We start from the raw sequence: 22,500 nt of genomic DNA on the forward strand, positions 1-22,500 counted from the left end.
TAGCTAGCAGAGCCTGGTGACACCAGGTTAAGCTAGCAGCTGTAGCTAGCAGAGCCTGGTGACACCAGGTTAAGCTAGCAGCTGTAGCTAGCATGCTGGTGACGCAAGGTTAAGCTAGCAGCTGTAGCTAGCAGAGCCTGGTGACACCAGGTTAAGCTAGCAGCTGTAGCTAGCAGAGCCTGGTGACACCAGGTTAAGCTAGCAGCTGTAGCTAGCAGAGCCTGGTGACGCCAGGTTAAGCTAGCAGCTGTAGCTAGCATGCTGGAAGCGGCTGTCTTTATGCAACGCTCTGTTTTGCGATGTGCCTGCTGCCTTGTAGGAGGAGAGCCTTGGTCAGGGGACGAAAACCACTATCTTCTCCGGCACGCTGAGGATGAAGAGGGAGGAGGAGGAGGAGGAGGATGCCTATTCCTCCAAGCCTGTCAAGGTGGTCCTCAAGGTGCTGGGTTCTGGACACAGGGACATCTCCCTGGTGAGAAACACAACACACGCATACATCTTTATACTTCTGTCCTTATGAGGACCCTTGATTACATTCATTCCATAACTCCTAACCCTGACCTAAAGCTAATCCGTATTCTAATTATTCTTCCTACTGTCTCTCTCGTTCTGTTCCCAGGCTTTCTTTGAGACAGCCAGTATGATGCGGCAGGTGTCCCATAAACACATAGTGCTGCTCTATGGAGTGTGTGTCCGCCCCACAGACAGTAAGTACAAATGAAGAATGTGTGTGTGTGTGTGTGTGTGTGTGTGTGTGTGTGTGTGTGTGTGTGTGTGCGCGTGTGTGTGTGTGTGTGTGTGTGTGCGTGTGTGTGTGTGCGTGTGTGCGCGCGCGCGTGCCTGCGCGTGCCTGACCTGTTTTGTCTCCGTGTGTGTGAAACAGATATCATGGTGGAGGAGTTTGTCCAACCAGGACCCCTGGATGTGTTCATGAGGACGCAGCTGAGCCCGCTCGGCACACCGTGGAAGTTCCATGTGGCCAAACAGCTGGCCTCAGCTCTCAGCTACTTGGTGAGAGAGACAACAGAGAAAACACACACACACACACACACACACACACACACACACACACACACACACACACACACACACACGCACACACACATACAGTACACACAAATTATATGCAAATAAGCTTAGAAGTATGCATACAATGGATTGCCCACACAATGTTAGATCCATGTCAACATCAACATAATTCAAATCAAATACCATATATTTTACTATGCTATGCTATGCTATGCTATACTATACTATACTATACTATACTAAACTATACAATTTACAATATAACTAACAGATTTGTGTGTGTGTGTGTGTGTGTGTGTGTGTGTGTGTGTGTGTGTGTGTGTGTGTGTGTGTGTGTGTGTGTGTAGGAGGACAAAAAGCTGGTCCATGGCTTTGTGTGTGCTAAGAACATCCTGTTGGCCAGGGCCGGACTGGGCACCGATGAAGGCGGGCCCTTCATCAAGCTTAGCGACCCAGGACTACCAATCACTGTGCTCACCAGAGAGGGTCAGAACACACGCACCTGCACGCACACACGCACATACTGTATACACGCACAGGCACACACACGCGCGCACACACACACACACACACACACACACACACACACACACACACACACACACACACACACACACGAAAGTCATGATCATAAACTGAAACTAGAAGGGGAAATCCACATCAAAAAAGAAGTTTAAATTCTAAACCTAAAATAAAATTATATAGCATGGTTCATAAATTAGAACATAAATTAAATTACTAACATAAATATCCCCCTACTAAATTAAAGTACTAAAACCAATATGAAAACACAAAATCAACATTATGTCAAAACTAATGCTAACATTAGAAGACTTGGAAAAATTAAAACTAAATCAATAAAAAACTCACTCTGATAACTAAATATAACTACCGTAAATTCCGGACTATAAGACGCACCGGTCTATAAGCCGCACCTTCAAAGGTGACTATTTTTTTCTTCTATAAGCCGCACCGGTCTATAAGCCGCGGGTGTTTTGATGTTTAATTACCATATGTAAGGCTTCGTGCACAGAGGGGATTGTCGGGAAAGAGATGGCTGTTTGGGGAAGCTCCCATTTATTAACATTTCAACAAAACAAAAGTCAGGTCACTAATCCCCAGACAAAATCACACATTGTGGTATTTTTTGTTTTTTTTACAGTGCACACAGTGTCCGCGGTGTGGTGAAAAGAGGGCAAGAGAGGAAATTAAAACAGAAGTGGATTTATAGTTAGAAAGAGTGCTAAAGAAGAGAGAATTCCGTTTTTTATTTTTTTATTTTAGTTACTCACAGTACTATTGACCAGTCCAACTCAAAAGATATTCGGCAGTTTCACTTTGAGCTCTTGTTCCGCCGCTGGGCACACAGTGTCCGCGGTGTGGTGAAAAGAGGGCAAGAGAGGAAATTAAAACAGAAGTGGATTTATAGTTAGAAAGAGTGCTAAAGATAGTCCGGTCTGGTTATGACGAGTCTCGCTGGGTACAGTACGCCAAAGCGATATCCATTGACTCGATGATGCTGTTGTATGTTGCGCGTTTCTGTTGCACCAACGCGGAGAGGTCCTGCCGGACGAAAAAGCGCGTACCCTCCCAGGTGAGGGGCTTCTTCCCCGCAGCCTGGAGGATGAGTTGACGGTCGGGCCAGCGGAGTAGGCAGATGAAGATGGCCCTCGGTGGCAGGCCGGGGTCTGGACGTGGCCGAGGCGCCCGGTGTGCCCTGTCCACCTCTGGTGGTTTCTCGCCTTCCTTCAGGTCCAGGATGTAACACAGGATTTTGCCACAAAAGCGTCCATGTCACCAATCTCAGCTCCTCTTTTACATTGATCAGGCGAATGTTATTTCTTTTACTCCTGCTGATTAAGTCATCAACCTGCGTGTGCAGGGTTTCGATTTTGCATTTTATCCATTTTCGGACTCACTGTGTTGTTTTTGTCCTCCAGTGCGCGGATGCGCTTTTCCGCATTATAAACTCTGTTCACGGTTGCCTTAGTTTCTTTAGTGAGTGAGTGGATGGACTTCTGCACGTTTTCAAACTTGTTTTCAAGCTGCTCAAAACCTCTGAGCGATGTCGGACTTAATCGATAGTGTTTCACGGAGTAAAAGTTTAGCCCAAGCGTGTATCTCCAGCCTCCAGCAGGTGAGTCATTTCCTCATTCATGGCGTGATTGCTTCGTCTTTTTCTTTCTGCTTACCTGTGTTGTGTTATGTTATGTTATGTTATGTTGTTAAAAGAGGGCAAGAGAGGAAATTAAAACAGAAGTGGATTTATAGTTAGAAAGAGTGCTAAAAAAAGAGAGATTTTTTTTTTTTTTTGGAAAAAATCCATAGATAAGACGCACCGTTATATAAGCCGCAGGGGGCAAAAAAGGCCAAAAAACGGGAAAAAAGCCGCGGCTTATAGTCCGGAATTTACGGTATACAAAAGTATAACAGTTCCAGTCAAACTGAAATAGAAAGGAAAACTTAAAGGTGCCCTAAAGGCAAAATGAGTTTTTCTTCTTGTTCCTACAGTTGGATGTCTGATGCTTCACTGTGCAGAATGATGTCTGTGCAGAGTTTGACACTAGAAGGTTGTTTCCACAATCGTCTTCTGAAAGTGGAAAGTTTCTCTGAGCTTACTGAGCCGTTTTCAACAAGCAAGATTCATGACATCATGAATCCTGGAGCCAATCACTGTCCAGTATTCAGCAGTTAAAGCCCCAACACATTCTCACTCCCAACTCCTCATATACTGCAGATCGGTCAGGAACCTTTATCATCACTTTATTACTAGTGAGAATGTGTTGAAAGCCCGTGTTGCGTATGCTGTGATTGGCTAGTTACGACGTTCTAGATAACCCTGATTGGTTGCTTTGGATTTTTAAATGAGGAAGAAGGAGGGTGAAGACATTTCAAGGATTTTAACAAGATAATTTAACTTTTTTGTGGGGGAATTTTATACACATCTTGAAGCATGACATGAGGGGGTCTTTAATTAAATACAGCAAACTATTATAACCGTGACACACGTGTGTTTGGATCCCGTGGGTGCTGTGTCTCCAACATGATGGATGGCCACTCAAATCAGCTCATTCCAAAATGTGCTCCCAAATGACCAGATACGGTAGATAGTATTACCACCACACACACACACACACACACACACACACACACACACAATGTCACATAAGCGGTACATATTGCACTGGGTGCAGATGGCTGTAGGAGTGTAATTTGGTTTGTAAAAGGCAGATCTGGGGTTCAGGGAAGACGACGCGACAAGGTCAGCTCTCCGATTGCACGATTCCCCACAAATGGGCGCCTCATGTTTCTGCTTGTCCATTAGAGGCAGCGGTCGTGCGGTATAATGCCGTACGGCTATACAGATGGATGGACGGACCAGAGGACGGACTGGAAATGTCTCCATGTCCAGCGCAGTCACACCCCAGGGAATGCTCCTCCCCTCCCCTCCCCTCCTCTCCTTCCCAGCACTCTCTCCTCCACCGCTCTCCTCTTCTTCGTTCTCTCCATCACTCTTCCAATCAGCCAGTATTCCAGTTACCGCCGCGCGTCCTTCCTTGTACGGGCTCTTGATTGAACGAGTAGTGGCTATAGATAAATGGACAGACTGGAAATGTACGCGCTGTGGTCCAGCACTGAGAGACCCTCGAGGGACTTCTCCTCCCACTTCCCTTTCCCCCCCCAACCATCTCTTCACTCTAACCCTCATCCATTTTTCACTTGCTTTACCCATGTTCTCTCTCTCTCTCTCTCTCTCTCTTTCTCTCTCTCTCTCTCTCTCCATCCTCTCTCCATCGTCTCCATCTTTCCATCCAGCCCCCGTCCCTCTGTACACTCTCTCTCAATGAGCTCCTTGATTGATATATATTTTATTGATCCCCGAGGGGAAATTCATAGTATCACCAGCGCAGAACATGCAGTTACACACAACAACAAAAAAACAGGAAATGGAATACTAAAAAAAACATACAGCCACCATCAAACAACTGTACTGTATAAAAAAACACAAAGATCGCGTACAGTACAATTTCATCAGTTAGACCCCTGTAGCGTTAAAATACCTTCTGGCAGCGGGGATGAAGGACCTCCTAAAACGCTCAGTACTGCACCTTGGCAGTACAAAACGACCGCTAAAAGTGCTCCTCAGGGTTTTTAAAGTCGAAGTGAACCGGAAGGGAATGCAATAGCGCGAGCGCTGGAGACTGGAAACAAATCTTGTCTGAGATGACAGGGTTGAGAGGCGGACCATATATGGTGTCGATGATTTGATTTGACAATTGGGACTGGCTTTGGCATTGGCCAATCCTGGCGTGTTCCACCCCCAAATCGAGTGGGATTCAGCATGTTGTCGTGCTACGCGAGTGGGATCCGCCGAGTACCAGGCAGCCAGCTGCTTCGTGCGGAACGAGCGGACAATCCGATGCATGGGTGCTGCCCGCCTGCCTGGAATCTTCGAGGGGCGACCCCTGACAACCAGGCTTTCAGTCGCGCGCCATTATCGCTATTGCGGTAAATACAATATTCCTGGAATGCGAGTTTTAACGAGCCAGTTACATTTCTTTGCATTCTTAGACATTACCGTTTTGGTTTTTTGTTCATGTTTCATACAATTGGCCAAGTTAGTACTGTAGTTAGTTTATGGGATAGGAATTCCGCCAGATGACAGGCACTAGGCGCCATTTTCTCCTTCATTTGGAAGAGAAAATTATCCTGAAATGAAGATTTTGATTGACAGCTGCCATGTCGTAATATGATTGGTTTAAATGGGGTAGGTACTAGGTGACGTCAGCAAACTGTAGATTACTGTTATGAATGAAATCTTGACAAATGAAGATTTTTTTTTATGTGGAAAAAGTGTGAAAAACTGAAGAAATTACATTTTTGCTGCATCAGGTATCAATGGGTTAATAGGTTCCTTGTGTTCCAGTCAGACCTCTCTGTACTTACACACCCCTCGTGGATTTGTGGAGCCAGCCAGCCCAACGGCAAACCACGGAGGTCAGACGGTCAGACAAGTGGTTCAGCCTGTCTTACGGTCAAGGCACTACACTATATTTCAGTCAGTTGATGGGCGGACTTCAGGCTTAGTGGGGTCAGTCAGTCAGCCAGCCAGCCAGCCAACCTGTGTTCCAGTCACAGCAGGATCTACTTTGTTGGGTATTCCCTGTAGGTGGAGCCTAACAGCTCAGTGGGTGGAGCCTGGTGGGAAGTTATTGGCTCAGAGCCAGTGGCTTGAGGGCCTGCCCCCCACCATTAGTTCCTGGGAAGTGACCCTCCACCCCGTCCCCCACTATGAGTTGTTAGCAAAGAGATTGCACAACAACGTGGTTTCACTTTGAAAGAGACGTCACAGTAACTCAGAATTCCCCACATTGCATCAATCTGAGGAATGTGATTGCTGTTAGAAAAAAAAGTTGAGACTCGGCCAACTATAGGGGGGCAAAAAGTGAATGTTCAACAACTTGCCTAGTTGGTGCATATCCACAGACCATGTGACTCTAACTAACCCCATTTTTAAGCCTAAACTCACCCCTAACCTGGTGCTATTTCTAACATCAATCCCACTCCTAATATTAACCTTAGCCCAGACATTGCCTCTCTAAACAGGGCATAGCTTCTACAACATTCTTGGTATTACTGGTATAGAACGACTGTAGAGTGATATATATGGAGCCTGGTGAAGACGGGACTTATCTGGTCTATAATTGGCACAGGTCACATGGTAGGGTGTTGAGACACTTCCCATAATCACATCTTCATAGACAGACTTTGACGGTGCACTGCAGGCAAATGAGTGACATTGGCACTTTAATATAAACGAGGCATCTCGCGCGCTCGGTGCCTCGCCCCCGTAGCTCACTTGCTCTTATGACATCACTGATGACCACTGCGTGTCGCGGCCTCGCCTGCTCTATGACATCGTAATTAGGGCAATCACCTAATTAAGAAATCCGGCTCTGTCAGGTCACCCGCACAGCCCAGGGGCGGAAGGAAGCCATCTGGTTCCTCCCGATTCTACCTACTTATTCTCCCATCACTTTTATATAGCCTCACACTGATGACATCACTGATGACACCATCACTGAACTATAGCCTCAGCCTTAGGGCAATTAAGGCAATTAATCTGCCCTAATTAAAAAATCCGGCTCCGTCAGGTCACCCGCACGGGTGCCCTTTACACACCCTGAAGGTTTCAGCCCGATCACACATAAAACGGCAGATCTGTGGCCCAACACAGAACTTGAAACAAACAAACAAACAAACATTGCCCACATACTCAATTTTATATATATATATAGACATAACAAGGTGTGAGTATGTGCATTTGTTTCCCTATTGCATATATATATATATATATATATATATATATATATATATATATATATACAGTACGTAGTTGTGAAAATGTACCTACAAATATGAATCTTCACACCTTAACTGCAAATTTTCACACCACTTGCGCAACCTTCTTGTTTTTACGAATAAAGAATGTGTACTTGTTTGATTGGCTGTGGAGCTACAGTACGTTTGATTGGCTGTGGAGCTTCAGTACGTTTGATTGGCTGTGGAGCCACAGTACGTTTGATTGGCTGTGGAGCTACAGTACGTTTGATTGGCTGTGGAGCTACAGTACGTTTGATTGGCTGTGGAGCTACAGTACGTTTGATTGGCTGTGGAGCTACAGTACGTTTGATTGGCTGTGGAGCTACAGTATGCTGTGCAGGACGCTGACTTCTCTCCTCTCTGCAGAGTGTGTGCATCGCATCCCGTGGATCGCTCCGGAGTGTGTGAAGAACGAGAACAACCTGAGTGTGGCAGCTGACAAGTGGGGCTTCGGCACCACCCTGTGGGAGATCTGCTACGATGGAGAGGTCCCCCTCAAAGACAAGAAACTCACCGAGGTGGAGAAACGCAAATAAACACACAAATACTGAATCACTAATTATGCTCTTTTTGCTCAAATCTGATCCGTTTCCCTCGTCTCATGTTTATTCTCTCTGTGTCCTCCTCCAAGACGTGATCCTATCTCCCCTTCTTCGGCTGCTTCTCCCCATTCATATCCATGTCTCTGTGTCTCTTGTGTTGAGCAGAAGGAGAGATTCTACGCTACAGAGTGTCAGCTAGCCACCCCCGACTGCAAAGAGCTGGCTGAACTGATGACCCACTGCATGACCTACGACCCCAAGAGGAGACCCTTCTTCAGGGCAATTGTCAGGGACATAGACCGGCTGGAGGAACAGAGTATGTGTGGATGGGGGTTTGGGGTTTTGGGAGTGTGTGTGCGTGCGTGTGTGCGTGTGTGCGTGTGTGCGCGCGCGTGTGTGTGTGTGTGTGTGTGTGTGTGTGTGTGTGTGTGTGTGTGTGTGTGTGTGTGTGTGTGTGTGTGTGTGTGCATGCGTGCGTGCATGTACGTTTGTGTGTGTGGGCGTGTGTGCGTGTATAGCCATGATCATTAACGACATGACTAAAAATGTAGCAATATTGCAACATATTGCCATTGCATCATTTTTGGGTGATAACCTCTAACCAGCCTATTTCAATGATATTTTAGATTCACTGGAAATGTGGCTGTAACTTTTCCACAGTCGACATCCTCTATATTTCAGGACAAAGTGGGAGTGGGTAGTCATGCATCTGACTTTGTAGGTCAAGGGAAAGGATTGTGGTTGATACAGGAATAAAAGATGGAAGAAATATTTAGTTTGTGTAAGAGCAGTGCTGCATAAACAGAGAAATACTTGTTTTTATCATGAAATCATGAAGCAATAGTACTGTACGCACGTGACATCCAAGCATGTGTAGTGTAGTTGTAAAAAAAAAAAAAAAAAAGTCTGCACTCAGAAAACAATGTTAGTCAACAATGTTGACTTCATTCATTCCCCCTGCATAGGGAGGGAGAGCCTAGCAGTGAGGTGTTTGTACCTTACACGTTTTCTATTGTGTGAAGAAAAATCATGAAAAGCAGAAAGATCTGTAAATGTATTATCGGCCATTGAGACAAAAAGGTACAATAGTGCACATTCTCCTGAATACACGCTGCCAGAAAGAGAGGCTGAAAACAGGTGGAGGTGCAATAACTCAAGGAGGCGGTTTACATTTGACATATGTTGTGGTACACATGAACGTTCTGCACGTTTCATCTTTCACTAAGTTGTTGACTTGGCCTTGATGCGCATGAGGAAGTTCACTAGGTTCATGATCAGTGATCTGCCCCTTCACTGGGCCCCATGGCAGCATAACTCGCTCTCCTCTGCCCCCTGCTGGCCACAGTTGGACACTGCTTTAGATTATAACCCCTCAACGTCTGATATTAAAATCCCACAACAATTACAAGATTAAGTCAACCATATTGAATTATTTTTATGTACACTTAACTTACCAAATTTCCCTAACCAACATCAGTGGTGTGTTGCGGTTAATCAAACCAACTTCAGTGCTACGTTGGGGTTAATCAAACCAACTTCAGTGCTATGTTGGAGTTAATCAAACCAACTTCAGTGCTATGTTGCGGTTAATCAAACCAACTTCAGTGCTACGTTGGAGTTAATCAAACCAACTTCAGTGCTATGTTGGAGTTAATCAAACCAACTTCAGTGCTACGTTGGAGTTAATCAAACCAACTTCAGTGCTACATTGGGGTTAATCAGGTTGAATTGCTTCTTTTCTTTTTGCTTGCACACCTACGTAATTCAAGCAGCTTTCAACCCTATCAGATCCCACATCACCATGCCACTCCCACAGTGATCTGTCTACAGATAGCTGTGTAACAGTGATCTGTCTACAGATAGCTGTGTAACAGTGATCTGTCTACAGATAGCTGTGTAACAGTGATCTGTCTACAGATAGCTGTGTAACAGTGATCTGTCTACAGATAGCTGTGTAACAGTGATCTGTCTACAGATAGCTGTGTAACAGTGATCTGTCTACAGATAGCTGTGTAACAGTGATCTGTCTACAGATAGCTGTGTAACAGTGATCTGTCTACAGATAGCTGTGTAACAGTGATCTGTGTACAGATAGCTGTGTAACAGTGATCTGTCTACAGATAGCTGTGTAACAGTGATCTGTGTACAGATAGCTGTGTAACAGTGATCTGTCTACAGATAGCTGTGTAACAGTGATCTGTCTACAGATAGCTGTGTAACAGTGATCTGTCTACAGATCACTGTGTAACAGTGATCTGTCTACAGATCACTGTTACACAGTGATCTGTCTACAGATAGCTGTGTAACAGTGATCTGTCTACAGATAGCTGTGTAACAGAATGAGACTACGGTACGTTCAATGAGGCAACAGTAAATTAGTGTGGGGGATACTCGGATGCTGTGGGGTTACGCTTCCTGTCGAACGATTGGGCATTTATGACGTATGTTTCAACTCGTGTACGTCGTTGACGTTTCCTTTCCCTTTCCCTCTCTTTCAGACCCGTCTATCAAACCTGCGCCCACACCAGTGGTTGACCCCACCATCTTTGAGAAGAGATTCCTGAAGAAGATCAGAGACCTGGGAGAGGTAAGCTACGGACACACACCCCCTGCTGTCTTTGTGCCGCTCTTCTGCTCATCCATCTAATTGAGTGCTGCGTATTATGAACGAGCGGACGATGGATTCTTGTGTGATCTTTGTCACCAGGGTCACTATGGCAAGGTGGAGCTGTGTCGCTATGACCCGCGGGGCGACAGAACAGGCGAGGAGGTGGCCGTCAAGTCGCTGAAGCCTGAGAACCGAGACGAGCAGAGCAACAACCTCTGGAGGGAGATCGGCATCCTCAAGGGGCTCTACCATGAAAACATTGTCAAATACAAGGGCATCTGCCAGGAGGAAGGTGAGATGGAGAGAACACACACACACACACGCACGCACACACATGCACACGCACATAGACACACACACACAGACACACACACACACACACACACACACACACGCACGCACGCACGCACACATGCACACGCACACAGACCCACACATGCACACGCACGCACACACATGCACATAGACACATATGTAAGCATGCATGTCACGCACCCTTCTCTCTACCTGTTCAGCACTCATCTCATGTGTGTGTGTAATAATATATATGTGTGTAAATGTGTGTGTTGAGGTGGTCGGGCCACCAAGCTGATCATGGAGTTCCTTCCAGCTGGCAGTCTGAAGGATTTTCTCCCCAGGAACAAAGCCAGAACCCCCCTCAACACCCTGCTGAGCTACGCTATCCAGATATGCCAGGTAACACAGTCTCTCTCCACAGACCTGCTGGCTCAGACAAGCTGGTACGGAGGAGATATGAGGAGACATGGCCTCAATTTGGCCTTTATTGGCAGTGAAAGACGTGCTGTTTAAGATGGTGATCTGTTTCAGCCATCGACCTGTAGCCAATACTGGACTACTGTGTAAATTGTCAAAGACATACAGTATCAACATACATAAAGGCTACATGATCTGTCTACAGAAAATAGTTCCTCCATGAAACTGCTCATAACAAGGTCTGTGGATTATCTTGAGTAACGGTGTCTGGAAAGAGACGTTGCTGTTGAGTTTATCAAATGTATTTCTTTGGCACTTTGAGCACCACAAGCCGAGTGCCATCCAGGTCCATTTTATTGGAGAGAAGCCAGAAACTCTGTGGCCGATATCTCCAAAACTCAGGCAACTAACACAAAATGATATAGATGGATAAATAGCAGTGCAGGTGAGAGGGAAAATATGTATTTGGGATTTTAGGGTGAGCTGTTCCTTTAATGACTTGCCTGGTGAAATAAAGGTGAAATCAAATAAATATATCAAGAGTTACATGTGTAAAATACATGAATCTGAATGTCTTGATTATGATAGATTTTGAATCTGGTGTGGTACTGCAATAGCCATATAGTTATTATTTAACCTGTGGAGTTTTTGTGCAATGATATTTCCATTACCATAATGCTGTTACCGTACCATATAGTGTTACCATTGATATATGATTGCATTTCATATACTGTATAAGCTAATGGTCCCAATGGTTCCCAACACCTCAGCTACTGTAGAGCATTGTCTTTTTCCATGATGAACCAAGAGATGTAGATGGTCTCTCTGCGTAGCTGCCATGCACCACATGCTAAAGCCACACATCTCTGTCACGCACCCCTCTAATCCTGCTCTCCCTGTTGTTCCTAGGGAATGAAGTACCTGGGAGAACAGAATTACATCCACCGGGACCTGGCAGCCCGAAACGTTCTGGTGGAGAACGACAGGACGGTGAAGATCGGAGATTTCGGGCTCACCAAGAGCCTCAAGAACGAGACGGGCTACTACACTGTCAAGGATGAAAACGATAGCCCCGTGTTCTGGTGAGGGGAGGGAAGAGGAGATGGAAGTTGTTGACTCTGTCAAACTCCAGCATGATAAGGAAGGACGGAGTGAGGGAGAAAACAGGGAAAGGGGATAGTGGGTTGAAATATTAGCAGTACTGATGACTGCACACAGCACATGCGCCTCAGTCAGCGCGGAAGTAACGTTAGATTCTAGCTATGTACGGTATGTATTTACCCTCGAAAATGATAATTTCTTCTAATTTTGGATTAGTATTATTTCATAGCGTGGTGAGTACACGAGTCACAACATGTACATGTGAGTGTTTTGGTGCTGAACGGGGGTAGGCTGATGTACTGTTCACTACCATTGTAGTTAGCTACTTTATACTGCATGTACATGGAAGAGGAGGGTATCTATCTTCTCGTTTTACTATCGGGAATATGACAAATAGGCGAATCTGTGTTCCTTTAAGAATCGCGAAAACATCATTAACAGTCTTTTCATCCAACAGGTACACGATTCACATTATTTTCAATCAGTAAATTAACTGGGCTGTCGGTGACATTTTGTATTGACTGAATAGAGAGCTGAGCCCAACTCCGATCAATAGGACCACGGAGCTTTGAGGCGACGGAAAAAAACCCTTGGTGGACAGAGTAGGAAAGGATGGTAAATGTGCAGAGGTTTTTAAGCAGGATCATTTGTTAAATGCCCAGTGCCTGAGTCTGTATTTAATACGCTGAGGTACTGCTGGGGGTTGTTTTTAATTGTATTTTTTACAGGACAAATATTACTGAGAAATGTGGTTTTGATTACCCCAGCTTGGCTCTACTTTCGGGGAGGCTTTATGAAAACATTGTACTGATAAGATTATACTAATCCCCTCTTAATTAAATGGACATCATTTGATCTTAGTGCTAATATTCTTTTGACAAACCCAGCCAAGTGTATTTTTCACCAAAGTAAAGAATATCTATACAGAAAAGGAACTAATATGCCATAGGGCTCTTTTCTCTCTTATAGTATACAGGGATGCAAACGAGTTACTTTTAGGTGACAGTCACCTTTTTGTTCCCGAAGTAAATAGAACCGGGTCATAATAGAACCGGGTCATGCAACCTGTATCTAGGCTGCAAGCCTTTGATGTGCGTCTGAGGAAGAGATCCTTTATGTGCAGGACAAAGACAGGCTTGTTCTGTGTGTCTCAGGTATGCTCCAGAGTGTCTGACGCATTGCAAGTTCTACAAGGCTTCAGACGTGTGGTCCTTCGGTGTGACGATGTACGAACTCATCACCTACTGTGAGACCAAGTCCAGCCCCATGCAGGTCAGTACACAGTACACACACCCCTGACAGGATATCCTGTTTCGATGGTTTCCAACCCCCCCCCCCCCAACGCATGCGCTGCCGGGCCACGCGAGATGTGAATGGGTAAGAAAATACCTGTGGGGTAATTACATTGAACTTGGCACCATCATGTCTGTGCTGCGACTTGGTGCTACCAGTCTGCACCTTTCCCATAGACCTTTCCTCAGCGCTGTCACGCCCACAACACACACACACACACACACAGTCCTCAGGCGGTCATGGCTGCCCAAACTAGGCGTGTGTTGCATCGAGCTAGCTCAGTGAGCAACGCTGCGACAATATTGTCAATATTAAACCGGTCTGCGGTGCAAAAAAGGTTGGCGACTCCTGCTGAACATCTGTGTTGCAGAAATTGCAAATGGGGACACACACACTCTCTCTCTCTCTCTCTCTCTCTCTCTCTCTCTCTCTCTCTCATGTTTATGTGGCAGCTGGTGGCAGTGTCAGGCCAGAGCAGCAGATGACAGACTCAGCCGGTGGCTTTGGCCAAACTGCAGCCTGTGCCAATGCTAAGGGCTGGCTTCCACTTACACCAGGCAGTTAACTGTCTGACACTGCCATCCACCCACACTCACTTCCAGTCATCACTCAGTGATAAAGAGGTGCAGAGGACGTGCATGTTCAAAGAAAGGGAACAGGTTGAAAGACATTTTCTTTACAGTCTAAAAAGGGAAAACCGTGACATTTAAAACATAGGGTTTTAAATAGTTTTGTTCCTATACACTCACTACTATACATCCCAGCTCTCCAAACACAAATATATTCACAGATCATTTATTTAGCCGTAAGACAACAGAACCATCATCAGCTGTTACATGTAATATAACAGAACCATCATCAGCTGTTACATGTAATACAACAGAACCATCATCAGCTGTTACATGTAATATAACAGAACCATCATCAGCTGTTACATGTAATACAACAGAACCATCATGTAATACAACAGAACCATCATCAGCTGTTACATGTAATACAACAGAACCATCATGTAATACAACAGAACCATCATCAGCTGTTACATGTAATACAACAAAACCATCATCAGCTGTTACATGTAATATAACAAAACCATCATCAGCTGTTACATGTAATACAACAGAACCATCATCAGCTGTTACATGTAATACAACAGAACCATCATCAGCTGTTACATGTAATACAACAGAACCATCATCAGCTGTTACATGTAATACAACAGAACCATCATCAGCTGTTACATGTAATACAACAGAACCATCATCAGCTGTTACATGTAATACAACAGAACCATCAGCTGTTACATGTAACACAACAGAACCATCATCAGCTGTTACATGTAATACAACAAAACCATCATGTAATACAACAGAACCATCAGCTGTTACATGTAATACAACAGAACCATCATCAGCTGTTACATGTAACACAACAGAACCATCATCAGCTGTTACATGTAATACAACAGAACCATCATGTAATACAACAGAACCATCATCAGCTGTTACATGTAATACAACAGAACCATCATCAGCTGTTACATGTAATACAACAGAACCATCATCAGCTGTTACATGTAATACAACAAAACCATCATCAGCTGTTACATGTAATATAACAAAACCATCATCAGCTGTTACATGTAATACAACAGAACCATCATCAGCTGTTACATGTAATACAACAAAACCATCATCGGCTGTTACATGTAATACAACAAAACCATCAGCTGGTACATGTAATACAACAGAACCATCATCAGCTGTTACATGTAATATAACAGATTAATTACACCTTCCTGAAAAAGATTTTTGTTTTGGAGCCAGTATTGGATGATATTGCGTGTTGTTGCTTTCGTAACTTGTGTTTGTCCTCACTCACACAGCTGTTCCTCAAGATGATTGGCCCAACCCATGGTCAGATGACTGTCTTGCGATTGGTGAAGTTGCTGGCAGACGGGGACAGGTTGCCACGCCCTGAAGGCTGCCTAGAGAGCGTAAGCATCAGTCTTCTTATTACCAGCAGAGCCTGTACTTTAGTGTAAAGCTTGCTCTGGTTAAAGCTTTTGACAGTTTTTTGTTTTTCATATGAATTATTGACTCTGGCCCACTGTCTTACATAATGTGGGGAAACGCACACAACATTTCCAAGAAACTGTGTGAAGTCGGCTATGTCATGAGCCTTCAATATCATTCCCTACCGGAGTATTCCCTACCGGAGTACTCACCCGTTTAATTTACAGAAACTGTATTTGAATATTTTACTTGAAGAGTTGCAGAATACTTGCAGAATACTCCATTTGAAGGTTTCTCCTTTTCCAGCAGTGGGTCTTAAAGTAATGTTGTAAAATGTAAAGGATGTAAACTTTAAGTGTATATGAGACATTGCGGAACTCATTTATGGTGTCAAGCTCCAGAGAAATATCAAGCAAAGCTACAGTATGTGTCACAGTAAAATGTGCAACTGACCCCCAAAAAAAACACTTATTCTATACAGGTGTATCACAATATAATGTGAATGATATGATCACGCTAACATTCAAATTACTGTTGGATAATGTTCAAGTTATTATACTGGTGGTTGTTGAGTGGTCAAAATAAGGACACTATAACAAGGAAACTTTCCATTGCTTTTCAAATCGCATCACATCAAATAAAAAATGAATAAAGTCAAGTTGCATCAGCTGCTCAAAAATTATATCGTTCCTGTATTGAGTCTCAAGTTGAATCACTCCCCCGTGTGTGTGTGTGTGTGTGTGTGTGTGTGTGTGTGTGTGTGTGTGTGTGTGTGTGTGTGTGTGTGTGTGTGTGTGTGTGTGTGTGTGTGTGTGTGTGTGTGTGTGGCAGGTGTACGAGCTGATGTGTAAGTGCTGGGAGAATACCCCCGAGAGGAGAATCACCTTCGAGCAGCTGATCGTCGCGCTGACCCGCATCATGCAGCAGCGCTAAGCTAAGCTAACCACAAAGCAGACACCTTTGAACCTCCCCACGCTTCCGGGAGGTGAAGGTGACCTTTGACCTCGGCAGATGGGGCCAGATTCAAAACTGACCCCGGATCAGCAAGAGAGAAGGCAATCCTCGCCTATGTATCTACCTACCACATCAAGACATGTACTCCTCGTACACTATTTTTTAGTCCACGATATTTTTCACTTTTGCGCTCATCGATGACTTCCTCGTCATATTTTCCCATTTTGCTGTATGAATAGCTCAGAGAATATATCACAATCTATATATTATCTTGTAAACCCCTGTAGCTTTAGCCTTCGCTGCATGTGACCTTATTTCTAACAAAGAACTTCCAAGTATAGCCAACAGACTGAGCGACGTGCTTTGAGAGGACTCCTCGCTAACACAGTGTAGCTAACAGACTGAGCTACGTGTTGTGAGAGGACTCCTCGCTAACACAGTGTAGCTAACAGACTGAGACTTCTGACCATGTGGACTCGTGCGGATGATGATGCTCTCATTTCTGATGCAGATGCAAGCTTCAAGGATGGACACGGAGCAAGGAACCGTCGTAACATGCACATACCCACACACAGTCATATGGTTGTGTTGGTTTGCTTTTTTGTACTATTCATGGCACTCTAATCAACTTTCATGTAGTTTTTTCCTCTTCAAGTATTATACTTATTATTATACTTGTTTTTTTTTCATACTGTAGGACTCCTGTGTCCGGATGATCAGGCCAAAACCTCACAAACGTGTATTAGTTATGTGTTGTTTTTAGAGTGAGGGATGAAGAAAGTACCAGTGAGAGACACTTGGGGGCAGTAGAAGTCAGCTCAATCTTTCCCATTCTAACCATAGATTTACACTTATGCTCATGTCTGTAAGAGCTACGAATACTTTACACTTTTGTTCACATCTGTAACCGCCACAAATCATGTGTATCGCAAGAATTTGTTAAGAAAATGTCATGTTTGTATCTTGAGCCGATTGTTGTAGTGATGAAGTGTATGGAAGGACGTGTAGGAAGTGTGGTGAGAATGGCGTGAGATCGGTTAAGCAGTAATTTCATTGATTCGTTTATGTTTTTATGTATAATATCCTATTTCTTTTAATGATGTGAAACATTCACAGGAATATTTTTTTTTGTTTTCTTTCTTTCTGTGTAACATTTTATTTTTATTTTAAATTCACAAATATGCCAGAAACTTATCAGAAAGTATATTCTATCGACTCTGTATACAGCAATGAGTCAAGCAGAGAGTTTATTCTGATATTAACGTTAAGGGAGTGAAGTTAAATCCATCAATAGAGAATACACTTGTGAGCCATAGTAGCTATAAAACCTTGCTCAGTCTCTTTGTCACAAGTAATTATGAATAGGCCTTTTTCACAGCAGCCATTTTGTGTCTAAAAGGCAGGAAGTAGCACAGGTGCGCCAAAACATTCATTAGGGTTTCCAACTTCCAGTCCATTTAGGTGTTCCAGTGCTGGGGCCCTAATTAGTGAGTTGGTTGCACCTGTGTTTACCCTGCCTTTTAGACACAAAATGGCGGCTGTGAAATAGGCCGATGGGCAGTTTTACTCATTGTGATTTTATGGCTTTTACTGTGAATGTTTGCAGAAAGGAAGAAAAAAAGACTGCTGGGGGGACAAACTTGAGCTTCAGTCCACATTTTATTTAGGAATGTAAAAGACAATTCCTTCTGCTCAAAATAGGAGAGAAAAGAAATATATATTTTTCAAAAGAATAAGACATAAGTATGACTTATGGAAAAATGTCCATAAATACCCAATGGAAAAATAAATAAAATCAGTGTCCGTTGTGTTCTGTGTGTCAGTCCAAAAGCGTCAAATGCAATATTATTTACTACTCAAAACAGTTTTTTCCTGTATATTACAGTGGTACTGTAAGTAAGCATGCTAAAATTCAATTGCTTCTAGAAATACCTTATTCACAGTAAAACAATATCAATGTCAGTGTGATATAAAATATTGCAAAATCTACAGTAGATTTCAGGTCAGGGAAAAAAATCCACATACTTTAAAAGCAAACTGTGTACAAAGCAATGAGCACAGCATATCTATATCTATCTACAGCCATTAAAATTTCCCAAAAAGTCAGAAATACTTGAGTATTGCAAAGCTTTGTTATCAACACATATACACACACACACACATACAGTCATCCACTACTGCCAGTCCAGTCTCACTATTATACCTTATACAGTATACATACTGGGACAACAGCTATGCACCTAAGCCTAAGAGGTTATGGCTCACATGTACACAAGAAAGTCTGGATTCAAACCTTACATTAAGTGAACCAGATGTTTTTTTTTATGTCCATCCTACAATGAAAAGATGGAACACTAGATTAAATAAAGTTACAAATTAGATTTAACTTTCTGGAAATAAATAAATAAAAAACTAATACTGACAATCTGGGGAAAATATACGTATTTCCCAAAAAGCATTTTCGTGTCAAGATCGCTGCTGCATTTACAGCTGAACGAACATTTACACAGCAACACATTTTATTTTGAAAATCTGATCTTTTCATGGCTGCTTCAGTGAGAGAAGCCACCCGGACTTTGATTTGTTCCCATTTTTAGACGGACAGGAAATGATTGCAAGTGTTACAAGGGCTTCAAGAGCATGTTGTGCTCCTGTTTGTGCTATGATGCCTTCAGGGAGCCTGGGCCCTTTGTGTACAATCACTATGAGGCTTTCATGTCAGTCTGCCTGGCCCCTTTGTGTGCAATCACTATGAGGGTTTCATGTCTGCCTGGTGGCACAGAGAGGCTGCAGCTGATATCAGCACACAGGTCAGGAGCATCCTGTGTCAAAGATGAGTGTACAAAGAAATAAAGAAAGATTGTGGGACAGATAGGGACATGGAGAAAAGAGAGGGGTAGAGAGGAAGAGGAGAGAGTGGTATATCATATTCTTCATATCTCAGTCGTAGGATCTTATTTGTTTGATTAGCTTACTGCTAATCAAAGTGCAGTTCCCCCAAGCCCCCATCCCCCCGGCCATTATTTTTGCTCTGGCCCCAATAACTGTGTAGATGTTTATTATGTCAATAAATGGTTTAAAATCCAACCGTTCACATGTATGTTAGATTTTGCCTATGTGTGCTATCATGTTTCCAAATAGTTGCCAGAAGATTGTAGGTACTACAATTAACACCAAACCTAACTTTTGTTTTTAAATAATAATGAATGTATTATTATTTTTTAGATACTGCTGTATTATTGCATAATTGCTGCAGATATTGGTCATGGATGTGGTACAGTTATAAGTTATAAGGCACGTGGGGCAGAGCTCTTTTGCAGTCTGTGATGTCGGCCTGCAGCACGGGCGTAGAGGCAGCTCTGTGTAGGAGTGTGCGTTCAGTCGCACGCCGTACTTCCTGCCTTATTTTCCACGACATCAAGGTTGCTCTGACCCGCCCTCTCACACAGTGGTGAACATTAAGAGCTGGCCATGAAAAACTCTGCTTGTTAAAAAAAAAAAAAAAAAAATTTTTTTAGAAATACTGAATTTTATATTTTAGAAAACAGAATAGGGACAAAAGTCTGGAAACATAAAATATTTTCCCATACTCTTCCTATTTCCATACTGCGAAGGAACTGCAGGTTAATGTGATGGTCTTGTGTTTTTAAGCTCTTGACTTTCGTCCCATAATGTCAACGTGCTGGTCGGCGGATGTTAACGAGCCGCTTGTCGAGCGACTCGAGTGTCACGACTGAGTGCGTCGCAGATTTACCGGAGTTATTCAGCGCTTCACCGCACACGACAGACAGGTGCGGAGGCCCCCGCGCCGACCGTGACCTCAGGCAGTGTCCATATTTTAGCATGTCTCATTACGATCGCTATGTGTGACGGTGGCTCAGCAAGAAGGTGGGGTGGAGGGGGTGGAGATGTGTGATGATGATGACTGTGATTCTGTCACTGTGGCAGAAACGCACGATTCTTATTTTCTGTGTTGACAGTGAAGGAGGCAGAGAGGCTGGAGGATTATTCCCCAGGACAGAAAATAACTATCACAAACACACGAGCTCGACTTGTCTCACCTGTGTGTATACATCATATTTTCATGAATATACATATTTTGTATAGGAGAGCTGTGTGTGCGGGCTAGCACAAGTCAAAGGAAGAACTGGGCTGTGAGAGTCTATATAATACTAATGCCAGCGCAGATAGGAGACATTTCCAGTGTGTGCGTGTGCGTGTGCGTGTGCGTGTGTGTGTGTGCGCGTGCGTGCGTATGACAGCTCTAGGTGCAGCATGCACGAGTCTGGCAGACATAACCAACACCCTTCACTGAGAGAGAGAGAGAGAGAGAGAGAGAGAGAGAGAGAGAAAGCCAATCCAGTGCAGTCTGAGCTGCTGGAAACAACTGGAGTTGTTTTTCCATTTCTCTCTCTTTCTTGCAACCTCTCTCTCTCTCTCTCTCTCTCTCTCTCTGCTTACCCCATACCTGCCAGGAGCACATTTTTAGTGAGCTACAGCTCACCCACAGACAGAGAGAGCAGCAACCGAGCCAAACACTAGCTCAACGCTTGTTATCAGCGATCGGGGAGCATTGGCAGGTCAAACACACACACACACACACACACACACACACACACACACACACACACACACACACACACACACACACACACACACACACACAGTAGTGGCTTAAGAGTGGATGAGACAAAATATAGAAAAGGCTAATGGAATCAGTGGAATACCAGAGAAACATCACAGGTGAGACTTGGCAGGCAGACAGACAGACAGACAGATAGACAGACAGACAGACAGACAGGCAGACAGACAGGCAGGCAGACAGGCAGGCAGACAGACAGACAGACAGACAGGCAGACAGACAGACAGACAGACAGGCAGACAGACAGACAGACAGGCAGACAGACAGATAGACAGGCAGACAGACAGACAGGAAAATAGAGACAAGATAGATGAGCTGACAGACAGACTGGAAAACAGACAAGCAGATTTGCTAGAGTCCGCTGCCTCAGCTGTTCACTAATACAGAGGCCCCAGACACAAGCTCTTAACACACACACACACGCGCACACACACACACACACACACACACACACACACATACACACTCTCTCTCTCTGGTAAGCATTGCCTTTTAGAGAGGTGGAGGAAAGAGCAATCAGCTGGCAGACAGCTGGCCAGCTCTCCTCTGCTCACAGCAGCAAGCAGATGATCCTGAGGCTCCCAGCCAGCGGAGCACATCCCAATGGAGCGTGTCTAAATGTCTTACAGTTGCATGTTAATATGGCTCAAAAGCCTCAGCGGGCCAATTCAGCCGCGCCATTTTGTGCCCCCGAACAAGTGTAAATGAGGGGAGATAGTGACAGTAACACAGGGAGGTGGTTGTGGTTTGTCCACATATTCTCTCTAAACTCCTGCATGTAAAGCTCAGCACCCGCTTTCGGAGTCCAGGGACCCCCAGGGGTCCTTGAAAGGGTTCCAGGGGGGCCCCAAAAGGGGAATCGTATTGTCACTATAATTCCATCCATAGGTAGCACAATGACAGAATATATGGCTATTTTGGAGCAAAAATCCTATCAGAATAGGAGACCCAGGGACAGAACCTTATCAAAACGGGGGTCCGTGGTCTAATTTTGTGTCAGTTTAGGGGTCCTTGATGTGAAAAAGATGGTCTAGGTCAAAACGTGACAGTTACATGTTAAATATGATTCAACGGCCAGTGAAAAGCATGATATACGATCCTGTCAAACACGTCACAATGAAATCCAGTTACATGCAGTGTAATTGGATGAAGAGGTTGAGTTAGAGGCCGTGTAATTGGATGAAGAGGAGACAGCGAGTCAGTAGGAAAACGGGATAA

At 44.2% G+C, this 22,500-nt stretch overlaps 1 protein-coding gene across 1 annotated transcript in view; it reads left to right on the forward strand.

Moving 5' to 3' along the window:
• Positions 1 to 19,661, forward strand: part of jak1 (Janus kinase 1) — a 48,152-nt gene extending 28,491 nt beyond the window's left edge. The window contains exons 13-25 of the mRNA XM_083648464.1: positions 320 to 472; positions 620 to 707; positions 884 to 1,011; positions 1,377 to 1,515; positions 7,780 to 7,931; positions 8,121 to 8,271; positions 10,454 to 10,542; positions 10,663 to 10,855; positions 11,135 to 11,259; positions 12,187 to 12,359; positions 13,533 to 13,650; positions 15,557 to 15,667; positions 16,518 to 19,661. Coding sequence (XP_083504590.1) covers positions 320 to 472; positions 620 to 707; positions 884 to 1,011; positions 1,377 to 1,515; positions 7,780 to 7,931; positions 8,121 to 8,271; positions 10,454 to 10,542; positions 10,663 to 10,855; positions 11,135 to 11,259; positions 12,187 to 12,359; positions 13,533 to 13,650; positions 15,557 to 15,667; positions 16,518 to 16,619 — 1,722 coding nt within the window. The 3' untranslated portion in view covers positions 16,620 to 19,661. The remainder of the gene's footprint in view (positions 1 to 319; positions 473 to 619; positions 708 to 883; positions 1,012 to 1,376; positions 1,516 to 7,779; positions 7,932 to 8,120; positions 8,272 to 10,453; positions 10,543 to 10,662; positions 10,856 to 11,134; positions 11,260 to 12,186; positions 12,360 to 13,532; positions 13,651 to 15,556; positions 15,668 to 16,517) is intronic.
• Positions 19,662 to 22,500: the final 2,839 nt, after the last annotated feature.

The sequence above is a fragment of the Poromitra crassiceps genome, assembly GCF_964638095.1.
Source record: "Poromitra crassiceps genome assembly, chromosome: 12".
Taxonomy (NCBI): domain Eukaryota; kingdom Metazoa; phylum Chordata; class Actinopteri; order Beryciformes; family Melamphaidae; genus Poromitra; species Poromitra crassiceps.